Source organism: Apteryx mantelli, chromosome 1, assembly GCF_036417845.1.
Source record: "Apteryx mantelli isolate bAptMan1 chromosome 1, bAptMan1.hap1, whole genome shotgun sequence".
Classification (NCBI taxonomy): domain Eukaryota; kingdom Metazoa; phylum Chordata; class Aves; order Apterygiformes; family Apterygidae; genus Apteryx; species Apteryx mantelli.
The window spans coordinates 131,665,354-131,688,886 of NC_089978.1; the positions used below are offsets into that span (position 1 = coordinate 131,665,354).

Genomic DNA, 23,533 nt, shown 5'->3' on the forward strand with positions numbered 1-23,533 from the left:
GCTTAGCTCTTTCTGGATGTATGTTTAGATCTGTATCTGTTACAAATGCATGAGGCACTCCTTTGCTTTCAGTGGGTAGCGATGTCTGGCTGATGGTATGGTGCCATGACAGGCTATGTTTTTAGCTCTGCAGCAAAGCATGAAACTGCTAAAATCATGCAAGTGACAGCTGCTGGGGCCTGCTGAATTTGATGTTAGTGTGTCAAACGGCCACTTTGGGCACACAAGTGTGGCTTCTATCTTCTATTCTTCTTCCTTTCCATCTCTCCTCTCTCCCCCTCCCCCCCAAAACTTCAGAAGACCCAAAACAATTTTTCCTACAAACCTGAAGGTCCCAATGCCAATATTTTGATGATGTAAACCAGGCTTCTTTGTGCTTTGCTTTGGTATAGCAATGGCTTGTTTTCCTGGAAATCCTCTAACAAGCCAGTTTCAGTAATGGTGTAGCTATGTCTAGGCTGCAAATAGGAGGCCAAAAGGGCACCTGAGCCTCAGAGTGTCGCAAGACCTTAAACCCCCAAATCCCATGGAGCAACAACACAACAACTGTTCAAGCAGAACTCTTCCTGACTTACCTTTTGATGGGGGGGTGGGGGGGAAGAGCAGTTGTTGCTGCCTTTGTGTCGCTTAGTCCCCTCCTCCACTTCCTTGAACACCCTGTAAAAGTTAATTCATTACTGTTTTAAAGGACTTTGTGTTTCTCTGCTGCCAAATGCCACTGAGGTACACTGCTTCTGTTGGATCTGCTTGTTTGCTTTCCCTGCTGGCAGCATGCTGTGACATGGCCTTCGTAAGAATAAAAAGAAAGGGTGGGGGAACCCTCAAACAACACAAAATACAAACCAACAAAATGCAGGCCCTTACCGATACTTTGTACAAGGAAAATTCAGATTCCATTAGGCCACTGGCTGTGGCAAGTGTTTTTTTTTTCTCATGTTACAGGTTTTTGGAGTCTGAACTGCTCTGGCATTTGTGTTACTGTGACCCAAATATTTTGGACTGGCAGTTGTCCTTTGTAGAACTTACGGAATATCCTTGATTTGGCCATCACTGAACAGACAATAAGGCATTGAAACTTTCTGTTCCTTTTTCCTCCTGCCCCTCCCCATTCTTTAAAATTGCGAATACAAGGAAAGCCTTAATTTGTTGGAGTGCAAAGTGAACAAATGCAGTGAACGACATGATGCTGAACTCCTCCTGAGACACTTCTGCAAGGAAAAAGCCTCCAAACGCAGGCTCCAGGAATTCTGCCAGTTTCCATTCCAGTTGGCGTTGGTGCGTGGGTGGAGGAGAGGCTTGCTGCAGCCACTTTGCTTTCAGTTTGCAAAAGCAGCCGTGGGGGTGGTCTGCAGTGGAAAGTCCCGAAGAACCTGGAGTCCGAGCCGAGCTTCTGCCAGGAGATAGCAGGCTTCCTGGTCGTTTTGCTTCTCTCGCTCGCTCCCCAGGGCTGCTTTGGGTGCTTATTTGCTTCCACATAGTGTCCTCCCTGCCCCTTCTGTTGCACAAGTGCATTGGGTAGCTGACAGGGCCCCTTTCTGCTGGGCTGGGGACGGCTGCGTCTGGTCGGGGCGAGGGGCTTTTGGTGCTTTGTAGTTCCGGCACTGGGCGGGACTGGCTGTTGTGTGCTTTGCAGGGTGAGGCTTCCCCTTGATGTGGGTGAAAAGGTTGAGCAACATGGCCCAGAGGCTTTGATTCAGCCTTCCCCTCGCTCTACCAGTTACTGTGACCCTTCTAATTTTCTCGTCCATGGCATCTTGTCTTTAATTTTTCTTTTTTAAAGAGAATTTGAAGATGCTCAGCCCAGCTGTCTTCCTAACTCAACAAGTGTGTGGTAGACTACGTGGGAGCCAGACATGGGCTGACAGAAATTTAGGAAACGATGTTGTTTTATTAGAATTATGTCTCTAGAGAGCAGGTCCTCTGCGTGGGTGGGATGTCATGAATATGTGGGGCTGAGCCTGTACTGGATTTGCATCAGTATAAAATAAATAACTGGGCTTTAACTTTCAGGGAAATGATGGCCACTTATTGCAAGGTAAAGGTTTAATTGTATTTGTGTGTGCGTGCACACATGGGCCAGTGAAGCTGGTAGGGGTAGGCTGGTAGATTAGTGAGGGGATGGAATGGGTAGGAGGTGGGGAAAGGTGGCATCCTGATGGTAATATTCTCTATGGGGTCCGGGGAAAATATCTATATTTTAAAATGAACTATTCTCCCCTGGGATGTATTGTGCTTTGTCCTAATGGAGCTGGTCAGTCAATGGAGCACCTCCCAAACATCTGCTGCTGCTGCGATTGAAGTCCTAACACCGTATGAACTGAGTGCAGTGCAACCAGAGTGTAACTCTTTTTATTTTTATCTTTTTGTTCTCAGTTGCGCCTAGTTTTCCAAGTCTGTTGCCTTTTGAGATGAAATTCCATGAAGTCTCACTTTTCTTCCTGGAAAGCTGACATGGAAAAACTTGAGTCATGTTTGAACACAGTCCGGAGGGGAGAATGTGTGCTGCTGCCACATGACTTCTTTTATGAAACTTTGTTTTTAAACCGCAGTAAATTCACAGAAGAAATCAGAAGTTTAGCAGGCAGAAATAAACGAGTTTTCACTTGTTCTCTGTTAGTGTGTATGTGCGGGTCAGTCTGTACTTCTTTGACAAAGGAATATAACTACCTTGATTAAATAGTAACTTTTTATTACATATCAGTAGCTGAGTGCTCGAATGGAATTGCTTTTAAGGAACCTAATATGAGGAAATATTAAGCACAGGCCCCTGAAAGGTGAAGCTCCTTTCAGATGCTCTAGTTGGATGCAAAAGACCTCATCAAACTGTCTTAAAGATAGAATTTGCTTTAAAAGCTAAATTCATCATCGTAAAGGTATACAGCTAATGAAAGAAATGGAGTTGTACCATAATACTGAATAAAGATGCACCATGAACAAGTCTTGGCCTGTTCCTTCCCAGAAGCTAGTAGATGGACTAGGATCTAGACTTAATTCACAGATCAGCAGGCGAGGGACACCTGGAGAGTTAGGATGGCACAAGATATGTGTGTGTGTTTTTAAATTACTGGGGTGTGATACAGAAGTTAATATTAGCACAAGGCACAGGAAAATTAAATTGCTCCCCTGGGAGGACATGTTGAATTGGTGGCAATGCTGAGAACTGAATTTAGGTCTTAATTTGTTCACATCCATTTTCCCATGTTACCATCCTTCTAACGTTTTTTCCTATGTTATAACATGTGCAAGAATACTTGGTTGCTTTTCTTATGAGAGGCTTTGTTGGTAAATGTGAACTTTACAATGAACTGGCAACAAATGTGCTGGCAGTTCTCTTATAATTTTTGTGGGTTCAAAGTCAAATTAACTGTGGGTTCTTGGCAAACTCCAGATCACTGAATTGGTGACTTGCCATCTTAAGACTACTGCTGCCAGCTGAAGACCGTTTTAGTGCATGGAGCCAGGGCAATGTGAAGAGAGCTATGTCCTAAATCAGGTGGTGTTTTTTGATTGTTTTTTTCTTTTCCATAGTTTTATCTCATTTTGAAATACTCTCCTACCATTTGTTGGTAGCGGTGCCACAAACATATCTCTCAATCTCTCTTAGCTGTGAAAATGATTGTAAAGGACCTCTGGGTTGAGCCTTTCCTGCTTGTGGTGCACCTTCTGTTTTGCTCCTATGTGTCATCATTTTATGTAGAGGCATCCCTTCAAAGGGAAGGAGGAAGTGACACTATCCTTTATTTAGTCCCTCACCTGGGATTTAACAAGAAATCCTGAGGTAATTCATTCTTGGGCAGCTGTACTCCTGAGGCAGTGATTTTTATCTTGTTGTGAAAGCTGAAAAGATTGGCTCTTGTCAGTGCTTGGATGGAGGAGATCTGAGGAACTGCAAGGTGAGGCTGGAAATGACTCAAAGGGAAAAGCATCCATATTGTGCTGGTCCCTCCATCTGGGCTGGCCAGCCACAGCAAAACCAGTGCTCTGCTTTTCAGCCTAGGCAAGGCCTTTGTATCACAGTTACCATACTGCCGAGATGGGCTGAGTTCTATGTTTTCCCGTGCTGCAGGAAGCCTAAAACTTGCATTATGTTCTGCTCTTGTTTCATCTTCAAACTGAGGTGAAGGGAGAAACATTTCTCTTACATCTCCAAAATGAAATTTTAGGTCCTAGAGAGCCTCCACAGTTAGTAACGAATCCTGGGTACTGCACAATTTCATGGGAGTAACAACCACATTCCAAATAATATGGCTATTTCTTCTTCCATACAACTTTTTAAAAGGGAAAGAAAAGACCTCTTTGCATTTTTGGGGCTTTAGTCTTGTTTGTTTGTTTGTTTGTTTGTTTTCCCCCCTTCCCTAGCATCCAGCGGGCTGCACTGGTCGTTCTGGAAAATTACTACAAAGATTTCACAGTCTACAACCCAACCTTGTTAACAGCCTCCAAATCCCGTGCAGCCAAGCACATGGCTGGCCTGAAAGTCTACAATGTTGATGGTAGGTGAGGTGAAATGCAGTCTCTGAGACTGGGTGGGATGGGGAAGGGCTGGGTCAGTGTTAAGCTTTGTTATGCACACGTCCTCACCTTCTTGCTTTGCCAAATCCTTGCATCTTGCTGGAAATCTTCCTGACAGTGCTGAGTTTGCTGGTTCCAAATGACTTTACGGATGTGTTTAGCCCACAATAAGGCTTTTGTCTTAACCAGGAGAAATGGCTAAATGGCTTAATTATTATGTGTCTTGACAAACACTTCTTTCAGCCACTGGAGAGTTTTAAGCAGCCTCTGCTTTGTCACCCTCTAGTCATCCCCCTGGTTGTGTCATTATGTTAAACCTTACTTTTAACCCAGATCAGTTCTCCAGTCCAGTTTACTGTGCTGCTTCCATAGGCAGCCTTCAGGAAAACTGAAGCAGTTAGTACCAGTGCAGAAACAAGCAAGTGCTGTTGCCAGTATAAAATGTTCATCATCCTGCAGCCTTAGCAGTAAATTACTTATGCCTGGCTTGCTTGGCTGTGCTTCCAGGTCATCCTGATGCTAAGTGCTTCATTGGCAAACTCAAAGACAGATATCTATTCCCATGGAGCTTTTAACATTCTGCAAACCTGTTTCAAGCTTTTGGGCTTTGAAGAGGTGTGTGGGAGGATGGCTGGGTGGATCCGTGTGGATTATCAAAGCCAGGAAAACCAGACGTAGTCGTTTGACACTCTTGAACTCTATCAGTAAAAGCTAGGCTTGATAAGGAGGATGTGCCCAGCCATCTTTATAAAAGTGGGCATTCCTTTGATGGGAGGGCTTAAGTTACATAGGGAAGCTTTTCCAGTTCAGCATGGCTGAAATCTTGTGACAAGATGTGGTAAGGCACATCTTGTATGGCAGTCCTGCACATGGATGAGTTAGTTTTGACAGACCTTGAGAACAGAAAGGAAGAAGGAGCATAAGGGACTTAAGAGGGCAGCGTGGTTCTGTGTGCAGGGTGTGGAGACTAAAATATGAAGAATAGCTGTCATGTAGAATCAGATGTCTCAGGGTTTTTTTTCTTTGTCTTCAACAAGGTTTCAGTGGCTTGTGCTTTACTGCATTTTTAGGGACTTTAGATGTTTCAAAGGCCTTATTCTAAATGTTTCTCCAGATTTCAAGCAGCACTCAAGTCTGTAAAATTTACATGCAGGCTTAGATCCTTACAGTGAGAATGCCCATTTCTGAGAGTGGAAGACTGAAGGGAAACAGGGGAATGGGAGAGGGGCAGGCAGGCTTTCTCACCCTGATTCCCCTTCTGCCTGGAGTGAAGAAACTCACAGGTGAGAAAGAATGAGTTGAGTTGGAGAGGGGATATAAACTGACTTGGTCAGCTCCTTTCTAGAGCAAAGTTTATGGGAGGAAATGAAGTTGCTGTAACAGGAATAGAAATTTTTCATTCCAGTTGCTCATTCTCAACTAGACCTGGTGTATGGAAAGTGAGGACTTCCAAATCTCAAAGGAGTCCATGTGCCATTCAAACCAAATAGCCTGCCAAGCTTGCTGCAGAATGTGCCATTCTGTTTATTGTCTTGCTTCTCTTCTCCTGCAAGACAGCATCTCCTTAAGAGGTGGCAAGGTGTCTGTTCCTGCAGCAGCTACTGTGGTATCCAACTGAAAAGCTGGGACTCCCATGTTTTGAGGAAAAACTGCCAGTCCACTAGCGTTAGTAGTTTAGGAGCAGCTAGTTCACAAAGTTTTGTTGGAATTGAAGAAGCCAGAAGCAAGCTTAGAGATCTGGCAGGTAGCCCTTTTAAGCATCAAACTCATGAGCCTGCCAGGGTCTGAAAACTAGTGCCTTCCATTCTGGGGTAGTGCAGGTTTCCTGGGCTGCTCCTTGTGCAGTGCTTTTGCCTTTGTGGCCATGGAAATCCCAGGCTTAGAGGCGTATCCTTTAAAAGGATTCCAACCCATGTTACAAAGCAGAGCAAAGTAGTTCTGGCTGGGACTTACCCTGGCATCCTGACAGTCTTTTACGCCCTCTGTGTGAAAAGACTGTAATACTATTAAGGCAGCCTAATTTGTTGGCAGCTTTTGTATTTGATATTGCAGCAGCCAGGATGGAAAAAATGTTTTACTGAAATCTCTCTTATATAGAGTGGGTAGTCTCACCTTCAAAATCCAGATTTTCTTCACCAGGCATAGTCAATGAGGCATATAATAATTCTAACCCCAACTTGGGAGCTGGTATCTCCTTGAGCCATATCCTCCATTTTAAGACTGTCAAATAACATCGAAAATGTTTAGACTTTAAAGAACCTGTCTGTTTGAATGCTACTGCATCCCTCCATAAAGTTTCAAGCTTTTATCTTGGAATCTGGTTTGTGCTTTTTAGGAAAAAATAAAAAGTTGCTCTTGCAAGAGCAGGTTAATTTTGAGCACGTCTAGGCAATTGATTTGCCTTAATCACTGCCATTTAAGAGTGTGGGATCTCAGAGCAGTTAGTCAGAAAAGCAGCTCTTGAAAAATGTAATTTGGAGGGTGTCTTAGATTTCCGCTTTTCGCATCTGGATTTGGTAGATTCTTCAGTGACAACATTATTTTTCCTCTCTACCCCCTGCTCCTCCCCAAACAGTCAGTGCTGTGAGCTTCGTGGGGGAATTGTAGAAGCTTTTCTGTGTTTTAGTGTCACTAGGCAAGATCCTGTAGTAGACAACTCCGTTGGTTGTCCCTGTATTACAGCTTCCCTCTTCCTGCAGCTATGTGGGTCTGTTAACAGCAATACAACCTCTAGGGGCAGATGCTGCTCTGAGTGCCATGGGGAGTTACTATGTACATAGACCCCAGCCTAACCTATGTCAGAACTGCTGCTCTGACAGCATGTGCCCTTCTGAAAAAATGTCTGTACTTTGTCTAAATGTGATGCCACTGCCTTTGCATCCTGGTACAGTGTTGTATTTCCTCCCTGTGTGTGACTGTCTGGAGTTTGTTTTTTGTTCATTCATCTCCATGTTTCTTGTTGTTCTTGTTTTTCTGTCTGTCTTTTTCTCCCCTTTCCAACTCCCCACTTCTTGTGCTCTCACACTGTCTTGTTGCTGCAATGTGGTGTGTTCCAGCTGCCCTTGTTGCCAAACTGAAAACATAAATAATGGATGGTAAGTTGCATCCTTGGCGTGTGCATCTTGCCGCTTCCGTTGTCTACTTTGTGTGAGATCCTTCACCCCAACTAACTTCCCTCTTCCACTGCCGTGCTTGGAGCATGGAGGAAAGCCTTGTCTCCAAGCCTGTGCTGTCCAACGGGGTTTCTGCCAGAGCTCATGAAGACTGGGGGTTTATAGCCCTCCCTGGTAGGGTACAGCCTGGCCTGCGACCACAGGGCACTTGTGACAAATGCTGCTGGGTGCTAGTCCTTGTCAGGTCCAGTTCCATGATAGTAAGGCCACCTTCTTGTGTCTTCTTTTGCATCTTTTTGTTTGTGCTCCCTTCCTGAAGGCCCAGGTAACAATGCCTCTGGGCAGTCCCGTGCCATGATTGCAGCTGCTGCCCGTCGCAGGGACTCCAGTCACAATGAGCTGTACTACGAAGAGGCCGACCATGAGCGCCGAGTTAAAAAACGTCGTGCAAGGTAAAGCTGTCCCTTCCCAAGTATTGTTCCTAGGTGCTGCTCAGCTGAACCGTTAGAGGCTCAGCCATACTGGGCTTGCTGAGCCTGATGAGAGAGAAGAATTTTTGATTAAGGGCTGGGGGGTGGCTGTAAATCTGTCACAGAAAAGAAGCATATGAAACCCAGATGCACAAGGGACAGTGACAGCTTGCAACCAGAATTATCTGAAGAAAATACTCAAGTAGAGCTCATGTATATTATGCCCAATAAGCTAATGCAATGCCACAGATTAGGGAACAGTCCAGTGCTTGACAAATCTGTAGTTACTTGGTGTAGGAAATCCCATTACTTCCCCCATGCTCAGACTTCTCATTTTGGCTCAAGTGATCCAGAGACAGAATCATGGAGCACTCGCTATTGCCAGTTCATGGGAGAGTAAAGAATTCTTGTGTTTGCAAGCAGCTAGCCTAGTAGGGGCAGTTTGACTATCCTTTTAAATGGATTGGGAAGACAGTGAGAAAGGAAAGATATGACCAAGCCTGACTGCATTTTCTTTTGGGAAATAGGTATGTTTTTTTCCCAGCCACTCTCAGGCCGTAGATTTAATGCTTTGTTGAAGCAACCCCAGGTAGTTAGTGCCTCTATTTGCTCTGGAACCTAACTGTAGTTTGTAGTTAACATGCCAAACAGTTTGAGGCAAGTTGCTTACAGATAGGCACCCCTAAACTGAGCTATGTTTGGAAGGAATGTGCTGTAACTGGAAGAGCTGGCTTGTTTTGTGTTTTCTTTTGGCAGTTTATATTTTATTGGGAAAATGCTGGCACAGAGTGTTCCTATAGACTGATTCAGTCTGACCCATGCTCCATAGCTGTTGTCTTTCAGGCTCTCTTCCAGCCTTGGAGCGATAGGAACTTGGATTTTTCCCTTCCATGCAGTTTAGCCTCCTGACTAACTCAGGCATATATCCCTTACTTGATAAGTTTGGTTAGAGCTGTCGCTTGGTCAGAGGAAAACCGTCACTAGAAGACCAGGCCAGATATTTCAAAGCAGGGAGGTCACAGCTGCAGCAAAAACACAAGGAGATCAGAAACTGATTTTACGTGCACATGCACCCTCCTTCCCCCCGCAAAATTAAACAAGCAGGGCAAGGGTCAGGGTTTCTTATGCTGCTCCTTGTATAGTCTGAGTGCAGTATCTTGTACCTCTGCTTGTCATGAGGCAGCGTCTCCTGGCTTTAAGATCAACTGAGTATTGAAGGCAGTGTAGAAGATGGTTGGTGACTTGAATGGAAGTGCAATGTGAAATGAGCCCTGTCCGGAGGGGCAAAAGAGTTTTGTCAGGTGGCTCTTCCGTTGTTGTTGCTTTTTCCCATTAACTGCAATGTAGCCCCTCACTTGTTAAATTTGACGGGGCTAACTTGCAAGTGTTGTCTGGCATCTGTTTGCCTTTTTATGGTGTGGTCTTGGTGTTTGCTCACCTGCACCAACTCAGGAATGGTTTGCAGAGGATGTCTTTGGCTGCAGTGTTAGAAATGAAGACAGGGGAACCCAATCACTCTTCAGTGGAGGGATACAGGGCAGCCATCCAGGAACACAAGGTCTGTACTGAGTTGGTGTAAATCAGAGCAGACTGCAGCTTGTGAACACAGAGAGTCTGTAGAGCACTCTGTGTCCTGGGTCATGCTATCTATAGCCAGCTTCTTCCTGCCTGCCTGCCCTTATGGTTCAAGCTGCAGCACTGTAGGCTGGAACTGTTTTCCTAGACATGCATTAAACACGAGCGCAGCTGTGTCTTGTTCAAGTCATGTAGCTGATGTTTATGCTGTGTTGGCAGAACCAAGTACAAGCCTGGGGCTTTTAATGTCTTAATCCTGGTTTATGACCCTCAGTTGCTGGATGGCTTGGCAAGGAAAGGAAAGCTTCTGTCTACCTCTCTGAAACTGTCATTAGAAAGGATTAAGTAACTTGTCTGATGGTAGACAGTGAGTCAATGGCAGAGTTGGGAACAGGAGCTTGTAAATCCTGACTCCCAGGCTCTGCCTTAACCACAGACCCATCCTAACTCTCTTGTTGTGACTTGCTGCCCTGATTTTTTTTCTGTAGGCTTGTGGTTGCAGTAGAGGAAGCTTTCACTCATATCAAACGGCTCCAGGCAGAGGAACAGCAGAAAGCTCCAGGAGAGATGATGGATCCCCGAGAAGCAGCTCAGGCAATCTTCCCCTCTATGGCAAGAGCTCTGCAAAAGTACCTCCGCACCACCCGCCAGCAACAGTATCACAGCATGGAGAGCATCTTGCAACACTTGTCCTTCTGCATCACCAATAACATGACACCAAAGGTAATGCTTTCTCTAATGGTGCAGGAGGGAGGGAGGAAGGGATAGCACATCTGTGCATGCACACAGAGCAGAGAGAATCATGGGGGGCAGCAAGGGGAAGTTTTTGTAGTCGTTATCTGTGATATGATCAGTGCACTGTGGATTGCTTCAGTTCTTAAAGGAAAGTGATGTTTCCTCTAAAGCACTTTCTGTCTTTTTGTAGCTGAAATTACCTCTGAGGTAACTAGCTATGTGTTCTCACATCCACTTCAGCACAGGAGTATCAAAGAAGTGTCCAAGGCAGGGGTCTTGAGTGGCAGGAGTTCTCCAGGTGTGGTTCATGGGAGCAGTGCGATGTAGAGGGCAGCTTGCAAAGGACCACTTTTTTTCCCCTCTGCAGTGCTGCCTTTTGGACTGCTGCTAGTTATAGAATTAGTATCTGTATCCTAGCCTAAACTCCTGTCTGTTTGACAGTGTTTCTGACTTGTGGGTTGCTTAGTCAAGTATCTGTTCCTTGCTTCATGCTCTGACTGTGAGTGTTGAAATGCAGACACTGGGAGTCATTGAATGATGAGGGAAAGGGGCCTTATAAACAGCCTAGTTTTTAAAAAAAAAAACAAAAAACACACACAATACCACAACCACCATCCTGGAGAATGCAACCCAAGGGTAGAAACACAGGAATTTACTCTTGTACTCAGGACTTCCTATAGTAAGAGCTGAGATGCTGTGACAAGACATGGATTAGCCCTCCTTTACTGGAATTTATCCAGGAATCTGCCCTGGTTTTCAAGGGCCAGTTCTGCAAACTGTAAAACATAAGAGACATCAAACAACACTTCCTGTTCTGTTCTTGTCAAGACCAGTCAGGCTGCAAAGAAGGAAAACCTCCAGTTTTCACCTTCGTTTGGACTGAGGGAAGGCTGACTGTGCCGTCTGCCTGTGTTGGACTGCAGGGTGGGGGTGGGGGTTTAAAGAGGTGTCTGCTCTGCAGAACTGCTGCTGTTTCCAAAGTCCTGCTTGGAGGGCAACGTTGAAAGTGAAAGTTGGGGCTGTGACTTCGCAAATTTGTCTGGGATGGAACAGAAGAGGATCTCTAGCTATTGTTCTGTTTGATCTTGGGGTCTGAAATGTTAGGAAGGAAAGGGGGAAAGGATATCTCCTGAAGCACAGGAGCTGAAATAATTTCCAACATGGCATGTCAGTGCTCACATAGCTGTAGCTAGAAATTGAAAGAGAGCATCGAAGCAGTCAGAGTCATGGGACTGTTGTTCCCCAGGCGTTAATGTGTTCGTTCTCTCACTAGGCATTCCTGGAGCGTTACCTCAGTCCAGGCCCAACCCTCCAGTACGACAGGGATCGCTGGTTTTCCAAGCAGTGGACGCTCGTTAGCGAGGAAGCGGTCACAAGTGGGTTACAAGACGGAACTGTTTTTGTCCTCAAGTGCTTGGACTTCAGCCTTGTTGTTAATGTGAAGAAAATCCCCTTCATCAAACTCTCAGAAGAGTTCATAGACCCTAAATCTCATAAATTTGTCCTTCACTTACAGTCCGAGACTTCAGTTTAAGGGGTTTTGAGGGTGGGTTGTTTGGGAATTTTTTTTCAATATTGTGCTTTTGGGTTTAATTCCCCAATGCTGACTGAAACTGGCAGATGATGGACCAGTAATATTTGACCATCTGCACTTTATTTGGAAGGGGGAAGGGGGTGGGGGGATTTGGGATATCTTATCTAGAAAGGAATATCTTAAGGGGTGACAGGGTGACTTGGCTCGGTTAGCTCAGCTTTGGAGACAGAACAGCTTTTTTTTTTTTTTTTTCCTTGGCATATTGTAAATCTCATGTTCTCTTTCTCTGCAAAATTGCAATGTCTGTATTTTTGTTGGAATGCTGCCTTACACTGTGTATGTGCGTGCACTTTTGTGGCCCTGCTTTTGCTACCTGTAGCTATTTCTGAGAACGCATTGCTCGCCTCTTCAGTATAGAAGTCTGCATGGTACCAGGGGAATGTGCAGTTCTTTTTCACTTAGGAAGGAGAGGGAGTTTGAAGGGTGCATGCGAGAGGGATTCCTCTGCGAACCACATAACCTTGAGACTGAAGGGGGTTTTTTTGTTTGTTTGTTTTTTCCTCTTCCCCTTGTTCCCTCTTGTATTAGCACTGGACCTGTATGAACACAGTGGGGTGGTTTTGCTCCCTGTTGTCCCTGTGAAGCTGCTTGTCTTGCACTGGATCAGCCCATTTTGCAGCTGTTCAATTTTTTAACAGTGCTTGTTAGTGAAACATCTTTATTTTGCATGAACTCTCTTGTTCTCTCTGCTGTTTCATCGCTACACTTGCCCCCTTCTTTGTCAAACACTCCCAAAGCTCCCCGTTTCTGTTCCCTTCCATCTGGCTTTACAAACGTGTTTCTCTAGCCCCTGTCCCCTCGGGGTCTGCCTTACCACTTCTTCCTTTCACACCTCCAGGGGCTGCATATTTGCACTGGGATGGAGTAGATAAGTAGCTAGCTCCTTCTTAGATAAATCACAGACCCTCCCTATGTCTGACAGCCTCTTTGAGAGGAAGGGGAGTGCATGCAAGAATGCACCTCTCATTCTCTACAGGGCTTCAAGTGTGTCTGGAGAAGAGAGGGGCAAAAGCACTTCCCTTCCTCAGGAAAGGAGCAGGGGAAGGGCTGACTTCTGCTGTGTGCGCTTGCTTTGAAGAACGCCTGTGTGCTGAAAACACCACAATATGTCCTTCCCTGCCATACACCTCTGGCTGTAGCTAAGAAATACCAAACTATATCTGAATGTTGAAAATCTGCCTGCCTTTCTTGGCCTTTCTCTCCTGTGGGAGTCTCTCCTCAGTGCTCAGTGACAGTAGCCTGCTATTTCTCTGAGCCCAGCAGTGACCTGATCTTCTGCTAGAGCTCTCCTGGAGCCCCCTGGCTCTGTGATGATGGATCCATGTGCGTGAACAGAAAAGCTCAATTCGTTCTGCCCGGTCTTTTACCATGCAAATACCCATATTTAGCAGGAGTCGGCCTGCCTTCCATGCAGATGTGTCTTATCACGGAGGGCCCAGGTTCATGAGGTATATAAATGAGTGCCTTTCATTATGAGGGTGCATTTTCTTTTGATGGGGCGGCTGCAACAGCCCCTGCTGTCCTCTTTGGCCTCCCCCAGTCCAGCCTTGGCTTCTTCATCAGCCTGCCAGCCTGCTTCCTGCCAGCATGAGGCAGCCCAGCTAAGAGCAGAGAGCAGGAATCTGCTAGTCCTGTATGGTGTAGCTGAGCCGGGCTGGCCAGTGCCTGCTACAAGCAGGTGGGAGGGAGCAGTTACTGCAGGCCGGGGTGCTGGAAAACAGATCAGGGAAGTTCGGCTTCTTCTGGCTGCGGCAGCAATGACTGAGAAGGAAATGCATGTCCAACAACACCTGCAGATAGTCCTGCCAGGATCAGAGGAGCTACCTGCTGTCTGAGCACCCTGGTGAGTGAAGGTCCAAAGCAGTGGTTTCCCAGCTACGTGTCATCTACAGCATGCTGAACTCTTCCTGCCGATGGACACTTTCTTCTGAATGCATAATATTTACCAGGATCCAGTCCTCTCAGTGTAATATGCAAGAAATGGTTGTGAAGAAACGAGATGGTTTGCTACACAACGGGATCCAGGATCAGACCTGTGCCCTTTGCAGGGTGGGAAGTAGGTAGAGTTTCACTGCTGTAAACTTATTGTTTGGAGTTTTTTCTAGGTCAGACTTCCTGGTAGTCTGTATGGGGATTTTTTTATTGATTGTGGCCTTTGCAGTATTTTAATTTAAAAAATACCAGATCGTTTTATATCCTCTCCTTAAAAAGCGGAGGGGGCTTGTAATATCTCACACTTAGATCTCATAAAGATATGTGTATTTGGCTTTTATGATGTGCATAACCAGCAAGGATGGGAGAGCCTGGGAGTAGCTTGAGAGACTCTGGAGCACTTACGCCTGCATTCAGGCTGCTGCCTGTGGCTGAATTGGCTCATTTGTGAGAAGCCAGAACAAGAACCACCTTGCCAGGGGCTTGGGTGTGCCATGTGTGTGTGAGAGCACCTTGTTTCAGGCACCTTGGTAAAACCTTCTTTCCCAGGATTTCCTGCCCCTTTCCTTTCCCCTCCCCCCTTGAGGGGGGGGGTTGTCTGACAGTATCTGCTCAGGAAACTCATGTCTTAGTCTTTAATTGCATTAAATCCTGAAACACATGGAGAACCAGACGGAAGCAGTGTGTGCTCGTTCTGGATCTGCTTCTTAATCGCTGTGTTGCAGGTCAGAGTGCTGTTTCTGCCTGTCACTGAAAAAGACACTGTCAACAGGGACCAGTTCTTCTTACATTAAATGCTCTTCCCCGCGTTAGGGCAAATGCTTTGCCTGGTAAAATCTGGAGAAGAGAACTTCACCTCTCAAACAGTCTGTTTACTTTCTTTGCACTTTCCTGAGACTGGAAAGAGAAGCAACCTGTTTAGTGGTGAGAACAGAGTAAAATGCGAATCGGGACTCTTGGGTATTTTTTCTCATGTCATTTTATTTCTCTGGGTCTCCATTTGTTTTGGGGCTTGTTTCACATCCCAATGCAAGGTCAGGGGACCGTGATGATACCTACCTCATTGGGGTGTTGTGAGGCTGAACTCAACTTTTATAGAGTGCTTTGAGATTCAAAGATGGAAGGTGCTACAGGAATTCAGACTCTTCATAAAAAGTATTGAATGGCGAGAACAGACTGGCTTGTTTAACTTTGTTTACAGCCAGCTAGTGAGTAAGAATCGAGTCACAGGGAATGAAACTCTGATCTAAATCCTTCAGTCCTTACTTCTGCAGAGCTTGCCAAGAGCTGAGCGTAAATAAGGCTTGTAAGGTTTGCCAGCCAAGCACAGGCTGTTTCCCTCCAAATACCTCTCTTATCCTGCACTGTCTCCTTGCACATACTTCTCCCCCCCACTCCCTGCCTGTATGCTTGTACCTGACTGGGAATTGATTTTTAGAAACAGTGGTTTATAAGAAAACCATGTTTGTAGTGAAGCTGACAGCGTTTCCCTCAGGAGAGCCTTGCCCAGTGGTAGCTGGGCATCTTTTGCTACAGGCTGAACCATGTGATAGGGTGCAGGTGCTTTGTGGCCTAGGCAGGGGTGGTATTACCCCACTCCTCTCTTTCACATTGCTGTTTTTCCTGTGGCTCTCAAGTGTGCTGCACAGATCGTTTAAAGACTTTGCTCTCAGATTTGTTACAGCATAAACCCAAAACCATGCCAGAAGCAACAAAGATTTTCAGCTGTTTCAGGGCAGATGGAAATGTCTGTGGGTTTCCACAAGGACTAGCTTTTTCTTTCATTGCTAAAGAGTGGAAAATGAGGATTTCCTGCAGCTTCTAGGAGTGTAGGGGTAGATATTAGACCCCTAATACCATGCCAGTCCCACAAACAGAGCTTGGAAAAGGTTAACACAACTGCTAGGCAGCCCCTCATTGTCAGGTGGCTGCAGCCATCCCTGCCTAGGCTTGTGGGGCTGCCCCGCTCTCTGGCTCTGTTCCTGCCCATGGGAGCAGAGCAAGCAGCAGCCAGGTGTAAGCACTTCAGCTCTGCTCCTGTGGCATAGCAGTCCCTGACCAAGCCACTCTGGGAAGGGTGGGTCTGCTTGCAGCTACCTGCCTATAGTCTGCGGAGGGGAGACTTTGCCACCCCTGCTGAGTATCTACAGGGGGATGTACGGGGTGTGAAAGGGTGCTTTGATGCAATTTGTTTGCAGAGCAAGGCCAGGTCCAGCATACATCCTGCTTCTATGGCTGTCCTTGGTGCCTACAAAACATCAAGGGAAGTGAATGCCTCTGGAAAGGGATCTTGGAGAGGAAGGTAGATCTGATTTCAGCCTCTGCCAGCTGTTCCTCTGATATTCTGCTGCCTCTAAAACCTTTCTGCCAACAGCTTCAGTCACTGTACCTCCTGCTTCCGTCCTCCCCTCTCTGTGTTTTTTTTTTTTTTTTTTTTTAAGTTCCCTAGTGAGAAAGAACAAGTAGCAGGTGGTATGAGAAGTGCTGAGGCTACCAGTTAAAGCTGGAGAACAGCTCTTGATAAGGCACAATTTTGGGAGACTCTTAAGAACTCTTCCTTTTTTTCTTTTTTTTTTTTTTTTTTGGATGGGGATCTTGACACAAAGCCTAGGGAATCAGCTGTTTCCAGGTATGCCAAAAGCTGACGGAAGCAGTTTCTGAAAACTGGCTGCCCATAAGTAGCTTTTAAAGTTGTTTGAGATGTGCTTGTTACAACATCTGTTACTGAAGAAACTTGAAAGACCTGTACCACACTAAACTTGGAAACCTATTTAAGCCTATTCCATCTTGCTTACCAAAGGTTGCAAATCTGGCCTTTTTAAAGATAAAACAAAAAAAATGTTCCTGTCTTTCGGAAAAATGCTGTAGTCTGATCCCAGGCTCTACTATTCAGTTGTACTTAGTAGTTCTACCCTGCCCTATGAGAGCTGTTCAGGAGATGTGTGCACAGACATCTGTTTTCTCATATTCAGTTTGTGTGTGTGTGTGTGTGTGTGCTTTCCCCTTATAGGTGTTTGCATTTTACATGTATAAGGCCTGAAGTCAGGCTTGGTGATTTGCTGCTTAAACAGTGTTAAGAAAGAAGCACTCTTGGGATCAAGCTCTTTTTAAAACAAAACAAAATTCTGCTCTCCTAAGAGAGAGGACTTTGTGGCTGAAAGTCTCTGACAGGAATATGCATCCTTTTGCATTCAGGCTGCTGCCTCAGATTATGACCAGAAGTTGCTGTTTCTGACAGCTGCCGTTGCTGGTGTGGATCTCTTTGGATTACTCTTGAGCCAGGTCCACACAGCACCATTGGCATAGTTGGTATTACTTGCCTCTCTGCTTCCCTTTAAAAGACTGTGTTTTCATCCCTGTAATACAGTGAAGCCCTCTGGGCAGTAGGCAGCCAGCCCTGCTGCATGTGTGCTCTGCTGAGGAGGGAATCCTTCCCTGTGGCTGCGTCCTGGGCACCTTTCACCAGCACTGAAGTCTCTTGGGAGTATCTCGTGCGTGCACACGTGAATGCTGTGGTTCGCAACCTGCACGGATTTAACTGTGAAGGAATCTTACACTCTTCTGTGCCTGTTTCTTTAATTCAGCATTATTGTGTCTTGGGGAAGGGGATAGGAGTGAACTCCCCTCCCACACCCTTTTCTGATCACTGTGTAATACTCTTTTTTTTCTACACAAAATGTGTATAGTAAGATGGGTTTTGCCAAGGTTTTGTAATTAATGCACACTAACCAGCATTTCTTTTTCTCTCTCTCTGAACATGTGACTTTAACTGCAATGGTACATGATCTTTCTGTTCTTTTCTAATCGTGAACTTAAGTAAGCAAATTCCTGGTGTCTGTGACATTAATGCACTGTGGGTCTAACCTAGTAAATTGTTCTGTTCCAAGCTGGGTTCTCTTAAGTTATAGCTGGATGGGTTTTTGTTGTTTTTAAACTGAAACGTAAAACCATTTTACACTTTGCATATTTTGTACAGTAAAATTCTGGAAATAAACTGAAACCAGAAATTCTGTTGTCCCACTCCTTCCTCTTATCCTTTCAGACAAAAATAGTGTTGTTCTGGCCTCTGAGCATTCCTTAGCTGTGGCTGGGAGGAGCCCTGCAAACATGCGGTTTAACCTTTTTGAGGCCAACTCTGGCACCCTCATTCTAGACCTTTCTGATCTGCCTTGCCACAATAAAATGAACACTCATTTATCACTCTTAAAGTAAGACTTTAAGTCACTGGTAGGTGACTGCTGTGAGCACCTGAAATATGGAGTGATGGGGAGCAAATACAGCTGGTGAGGGTGTGGGGAGACGGGACTGGAGTTAGAACAGGTTTTTCTACCTACTGTATTCCTTCATAGTTTGCACACAAATTATGAAGTGCAGGATTCATTGCTGAATTCCTTATTTGGACCTGTTTTAGAGGGGAGGGAGGAGTGGTGAGATGAGGAAAAGTGAGCGCTCCTTGTTGCTGTGGATTTGGGCCTGTGTTCTGTTAAAACAACTTACAGTGTTCATGCCTTGAAAGTATTTGTGGGTGCTGCTTTCCCCCTCCCCAGCTTCCATAACTAGAAAGTGGAGAGCTTTGAAAGACCGTGGTGCCTCACAGCAGCTGTGCCTGCCTGCTCTGCATCTGCCACTGGGCTGAGGAAAGAGCCACCTGAGGAAGCCTTGGGAGCAGCCTTCCCTGAACAGTCTTTGGTACCTGCTCTTCAGGACCACTGCAGGGCCTCATGCCCTTTTGATGGGGGTACCTCATCTCACAGCTCTGTCCTGCAAAGCAAATCTCCTCCCTTGGTGAGCCCTAGCCTCTGTCCTGGACTGCTGGAAAAATCCACAGGATGCTGCTGTGCAGTGAAAAATACAGTGCAACAGTTGGTGAGATAAGTAGCTCGCGCATAAACACTGGTGGAGAGAAACATCCAAATGGCTCTCAGCTTGGGAGGTGAGTGTATTTAGGCTACAAAGCACTGAACTGAAGCCCGGTAGGAAGCAGGAAGGGTGGGATGGGGGTGTGCTCAGTCCTACCTCCTGCCCTCCCTTGATCTCTCTCCTTTCGATCTGTGTCCCTTATCCTGCTGTTCCTCTGGTAGTGCCCAGCGCTGCTGTCCTGTCTGGGGCTACTTGCAGTGCAGCTCCTGGAGATGTGAAGGGAAAGGAAACAACACTGCCACCACTCTCCAGTGCATGTGGTGGGTGTGTAGCCATTGCTGGTCCTCCTCCTGCCCCACAGAGGACCTGACTTGCCGGACTGGAGCCCTGTAGGCAAAGACACTGTCAGAGCCAGTGGCAGGTGTGTCACAGGAAGGTGTAAGAACCAGGAATTTGGCACAGACAAGACAACCAGCTCACCAACTTCAGTTTCATGCTAGGCTCTTAGCCTTGAGAATTTTGTCTTTCCATTCGAGTTTGGCATGCTTTGTTTAATTTGTGGCTTAATGCTGATGCCAAATCAATACCTGATCCCTGCTGCTACTGCTGTTCATTGTGCTTTCTCTCCTGCTGTGGGTTGTGGGAGCTGATGGAAGGAACAGGCTTTGCTAGAGGGACCAGTTCCCTTGGCCTTTGCCCAGAGCTTAAGTTATCTGCATCATAAGGGAATTGTGGCATATAGCTCAGCAGAAATAAGAGCTGAGGGTGCTGTTTTGGTTTGGCTAAATCTTTCACTGAAGTTGCAAGGGTCTTTGGGGTGTGAGGGAGTCTCAGGTACAATGTTGGAGCATAATTGAATATTACTGACCCAGGCCTCTGACAAAATGGGGAAGGAGGCTTTGAGTGGTAACCAACACTTGGAGGAACTCATCATGCTGAACAAGAAGCAAGTGTCTTGCCTTTGAGCGAGATAACAGAGCAGGGTCACCGGGGAAGGAGGAACCTCTTCTGCAATGCCTTCCCTAGGTGTAAAGGCATAAGACTTTGGGGCTGCCCTGATGCAGGATGGAAACAACAGCTGAGGCAGAGTATTTGATGCTGAGCAGGGTTGACAGCTGAAGTTACAGAATCACAGAATGGTTGAGGTTGGAAGGGACCTCTGGAGATCATCTAGTCCAATCCCCCTGCTCAAGCAGGGTCACCTAGAGCACATTGCACAGGATCGCATCCAGGCGGCTTTTGAATATCTCCAGAGGAGACTCCACAACCTCTCTGGGCAACCTGTTCCAGTGCTCTGTCACCCTCACAGTAAAAAAGTTTTTCCTCATGTTCAGATGGAAGTGTCTGTGTTTCAGTTTGTGCCCGTTGCCTCGTGTCCTGTCGCTGGGCACCACTGAAAAGAGTCTGGTCCCATCCTCTCGACACCCTCCCTTCAGATACTTGTACACGTTAATAAGATCCCCTCTCAGCCTTCTCTTCTCCAGGCTAAACAGGCCCAGCTCTCTCAGCCTTTCCTCATAAGAGAGATGCTCCAGTCCCCTAATCATCTTTGTAGCCCTTTGCTGGACTTGCTCCAGTAGTGCCACATCCCTCTTGTACTGGGGAGCCCAGAACTGGACGCAGTACTCCAGATGTGGCCTCACCAGGGCTGAGTAGAGAGGGAGAATCACCTCCCTCGACCTGCTGGCAACACTCTTCCTGATGCACCCCAGGATACCATTGGCCTTCTTGGCCACAAGGGCACATTGCTGCCTCATGCTTAACTTGGTGTCCACCAGCCCTCCCAGGTCCTTCTCAGCAGAGCTGCTTTCCAGCAGGTCAACCCCCAACCTGTACTGGTGCCTGGGGTTATTCCTCCCCAGGTGCAGGACCCTGCACTTGCCTGCACTTGCATTAAGTGTGGCTTAATGCATAAGATCTATTGACCACAGTTATGGAGGGTGAGAAAATATCTCACCCTTAAGAGAATTTGGTGGGGAGGTATGGTGCAAAGGGGCTGCATGCTGTCAAGGTGCAGCAAATGAGTTGAGAAATGGGTTTCTCACTTGGACAACTAGCACCAGAGCCTTCCAGGGGTTAGTAGCAATGCCTCACCACATAATAATGTTAGCTAAGCTAAATGAAACATCTAGCTGTGGAGGTGAGCAGGGCTTCAAACTCCCAGACCAACCTTTCAGCTTCTACTGGTGCTGTGTATTGGCTCTGCTGTCCCAGCCCCAGATCTGGATGTGCAAGAGAGGTGGGGAGTGATTGGACTCAAGGTCTCCAAGGGAGCAGCACGCAGCAAGCCAGGGGGCCCTGGCACCCAGGCAGGTGGGGGGGGGGTGTGCAAGGGGAACTGGATCTCTCAGAAGGACATGGTGCATCACAACAGCATGCAGGAAGGGAAGACACGTTGGGAGTTGGCCAAACTGAGCACTTTGATTTGTCTTTCAGCACCACTTCTGAGTTTATCTTGGACTGGGAAGATGATGGGCTTAGGCTACAGTCTTTTCCTGTACTGACAGATAATCCACTGGTGCAGGGGCATCCGTTCCCTTTTTGCATGTGCATCCATGTGCCACTGAGTCAGTAAGTGCTGAGAGAAGAGGGAGTAGTGAACATAGCATGTTTGCAGAAGTTTGTAGGGATAGTTTGGTGTGGTGACTGCTTATGCATAACTAGAGTAATCTTGTTCATAGATAATGATTTGCTTTGAAATGCTGTAATTGGTTCTACAGCCCTGCTGTGAGCACATGGGTTGGTTTACACTGGTATGTTGCTAGTGAAATGGAGAGGGAAAGAGAGCAGTTTTCCAGATTTTCCTCATCCACCTGCCTCCTTCCACAGTGCACTTGAAATGGGGGTTGTCTCTGGACACTGTTAATACAGTGACACATGATCAGCTTGGGGCCTGCTGCAGATGGCCAGCTAACTCCAAAGCCCTGAGCTGTTATTCCTCACCGAAAATTTGGGAGATGAATCTGGTGGAGAAGCTCGCTTTTGTGCATGACTTGGGGCTTGCTCTGGTTTGAGCTCTGCTAATGTAAATAACCTGGGAAGCCAAGAACTGTCATGTGACAGTCCCATTGCCAACCTGCCTCTGAGAGCAAGGGTGTGGGTTTTGCCCATGGGTGGAGCAGAACAATTGCTTGCTGGCAGGGCCACAGCCAAGACAAAGGGAGCAATCATTCTTTGGCTTTGTCTGAGTGGCATTAAATATAATTTAGAGGAGGAAGAAGGGAAGGTATTTTTAACTTTTGGGTGTGTATTTGGGTAGGTCAGTGCAGCCACCTTACTCATGTATCAAAATATAGAGAAAGCAGCAAAACTAAGAGACAAAGATGATGACTTTGCTTTCAGAAATGTCATGGTTGGCTTAGGTGAAGAGCTAGGTGTAAAACTGTTCTCTGGCTTATTAAGTTTGCTCTTTGCAAGGATCAGATAAGAGTTTTATGCAAAGGGGGATGATGAGAAAAGAAGGAGGCAATGTGAGTCAGCGAAAGAGACCTGGGAGGACAGAGAGCTTTATTTATTTATTTATTTTTCCCACAGAATCACTGAGGATTGTTTGGTCCAACCACCCTGCTCAAGCACGGTCAGCTAAAACAGGTTGCCCAGCACCATGTCCAGTTGGGTTTGGAACATCTTCAAGGATGGAGACCACAGTTTCTCTGGGCAGCCTGTTCCCCTGTTTGACCACCCTCACAATAAAACTTTTTTCTGATGTTTAAATGGAGTTTCTTGTATTTCAGTTTGTGCCCATTGCCCTCATCCTGTCACTGAGCACCACTGAAAAGAGTCTGGCCCTGTCCTCTTTACACCCTCCCTTCAGGTATTCATTGATAAGGTCCCCTCTCAGATGTCTCTTCTCCAGGCTAAACAGTCCTAGCTCTCTCAGCCTCTCCTTATATGAGAGATGCTCCAGTCTCTTTATCATCTCTGTGGCCCTTTTCTGGACTTGCTCCATATGTCCATATCTGTCTTGTACTGAGGAACCCAGAATTGGACACAGTGCTTCAGGTGTGGCCTTACCAGGGTTGAGTAGAGGGGAAGGATCGCCTCCCTTGACCTGCTGGCAATGCTCTCCCTGATGCAGTCCAGGATAACACTGGCCCATGTTTGACTTGTTGTCCACCAGGACTCCCAGGTCTTTCTCTGCAGAGATGCTTTCTAGCAGGTCAGCACTCAGCCTGTACTGGTGCATGGGGTTATTCCTCGCCAGGTGCAGGACTTTGCTTTTCCCTTTGTTGAACTTCATGGGGTTCCTCTCTGCCTGTTTCTTCAGCCTGTCAAGGCTGGAACATCCTTAGCCACAGCATCCTTGGAAACATGAAGGCACAAAGATTTAAAAAAAAGTAAAGACATCATAGATTGCTCTAGGCATGAAGCTACTCTCTAAATTGCAATATTTTAAATCTCTTTTTCTAAAGGCAAAGATCAGACTTCCAAATGCTTGGACTCCTGCAGTCTTGGTCTTCAGGTTTTTTCTACTTGAAAAGATAGCATGAAAGAAAAATGGGCTCATGGAGAAAAGGAAGTGGAGAACTTGGTAAAATCATTTGATTCAGCTTCTCTAGAAGTTTTAAGAGAAAGTCAAAACTATTTAGCTGCTTGGAACTGTCTTCGTTGCAAGTCAGATGCTGTGGGCGCACTTTAAAAGAGGGAGTGAGAAGTGGGTTATATCTGGCCCACAGATGTGAAGCAGATCTGTAAATCTTCTAGCTCCTGTTTTGTTAAACTCATTCTTGAGTACTCATAAT

General features: G+C 46.3%; 1 protein-coding gene and 1 long non-coding RNA gene across 3 annotated transcripts in view; both read left to right on the forward strand.

Annotated features, from left to right (window-relative positions):
• VANGL1 (VANGL planar cell polarity protein 1) overlaps nt 1–12,048 on the forward strand; it is a 42,227-nt gene extending 30,179 nt beyond the window's left edge. For both annotated transcript variants that reach the window (XM_067302179.1, XM_013950146.2), the window contains exons 5-8: nt 4,360–4,493; nt 7,945–8,077; nt 10,159–10,393; nt 11,679–12,048. In XM_067302179.1, coding sequence (XP_067158280.1) covers nt 4,360–4,493; nt 7,945–8,077; nt 10,159–10,393; nt 11,679–11,939 — 763 coding nt within the window. In that variant the 3' untranslated portion in view covers nt 11,940–12,048. The remainder of the gene's footprint in view (nt 1–4,359; nt 4,494–7,944; nt 8,078–10,158; nt 10,394–11,678) is intronic.
• A 1,802-nt stretch (nt 12,049–13,850) lies between these two features.
• Nucleotides 13,851–17,938, forward strand: LOC136992646 (uncharacterized). The gene is made up of 2 exons (XR_010885083.1): nt 13,851–14,055; nt 17,299–17,938. It is a non-coding gene; the product is annotated as an uncharacterized lncRNA (long non-coding RNA).
• Nucleotides 17,939–23,533: the final 5,595 nt, after the last annotated feature.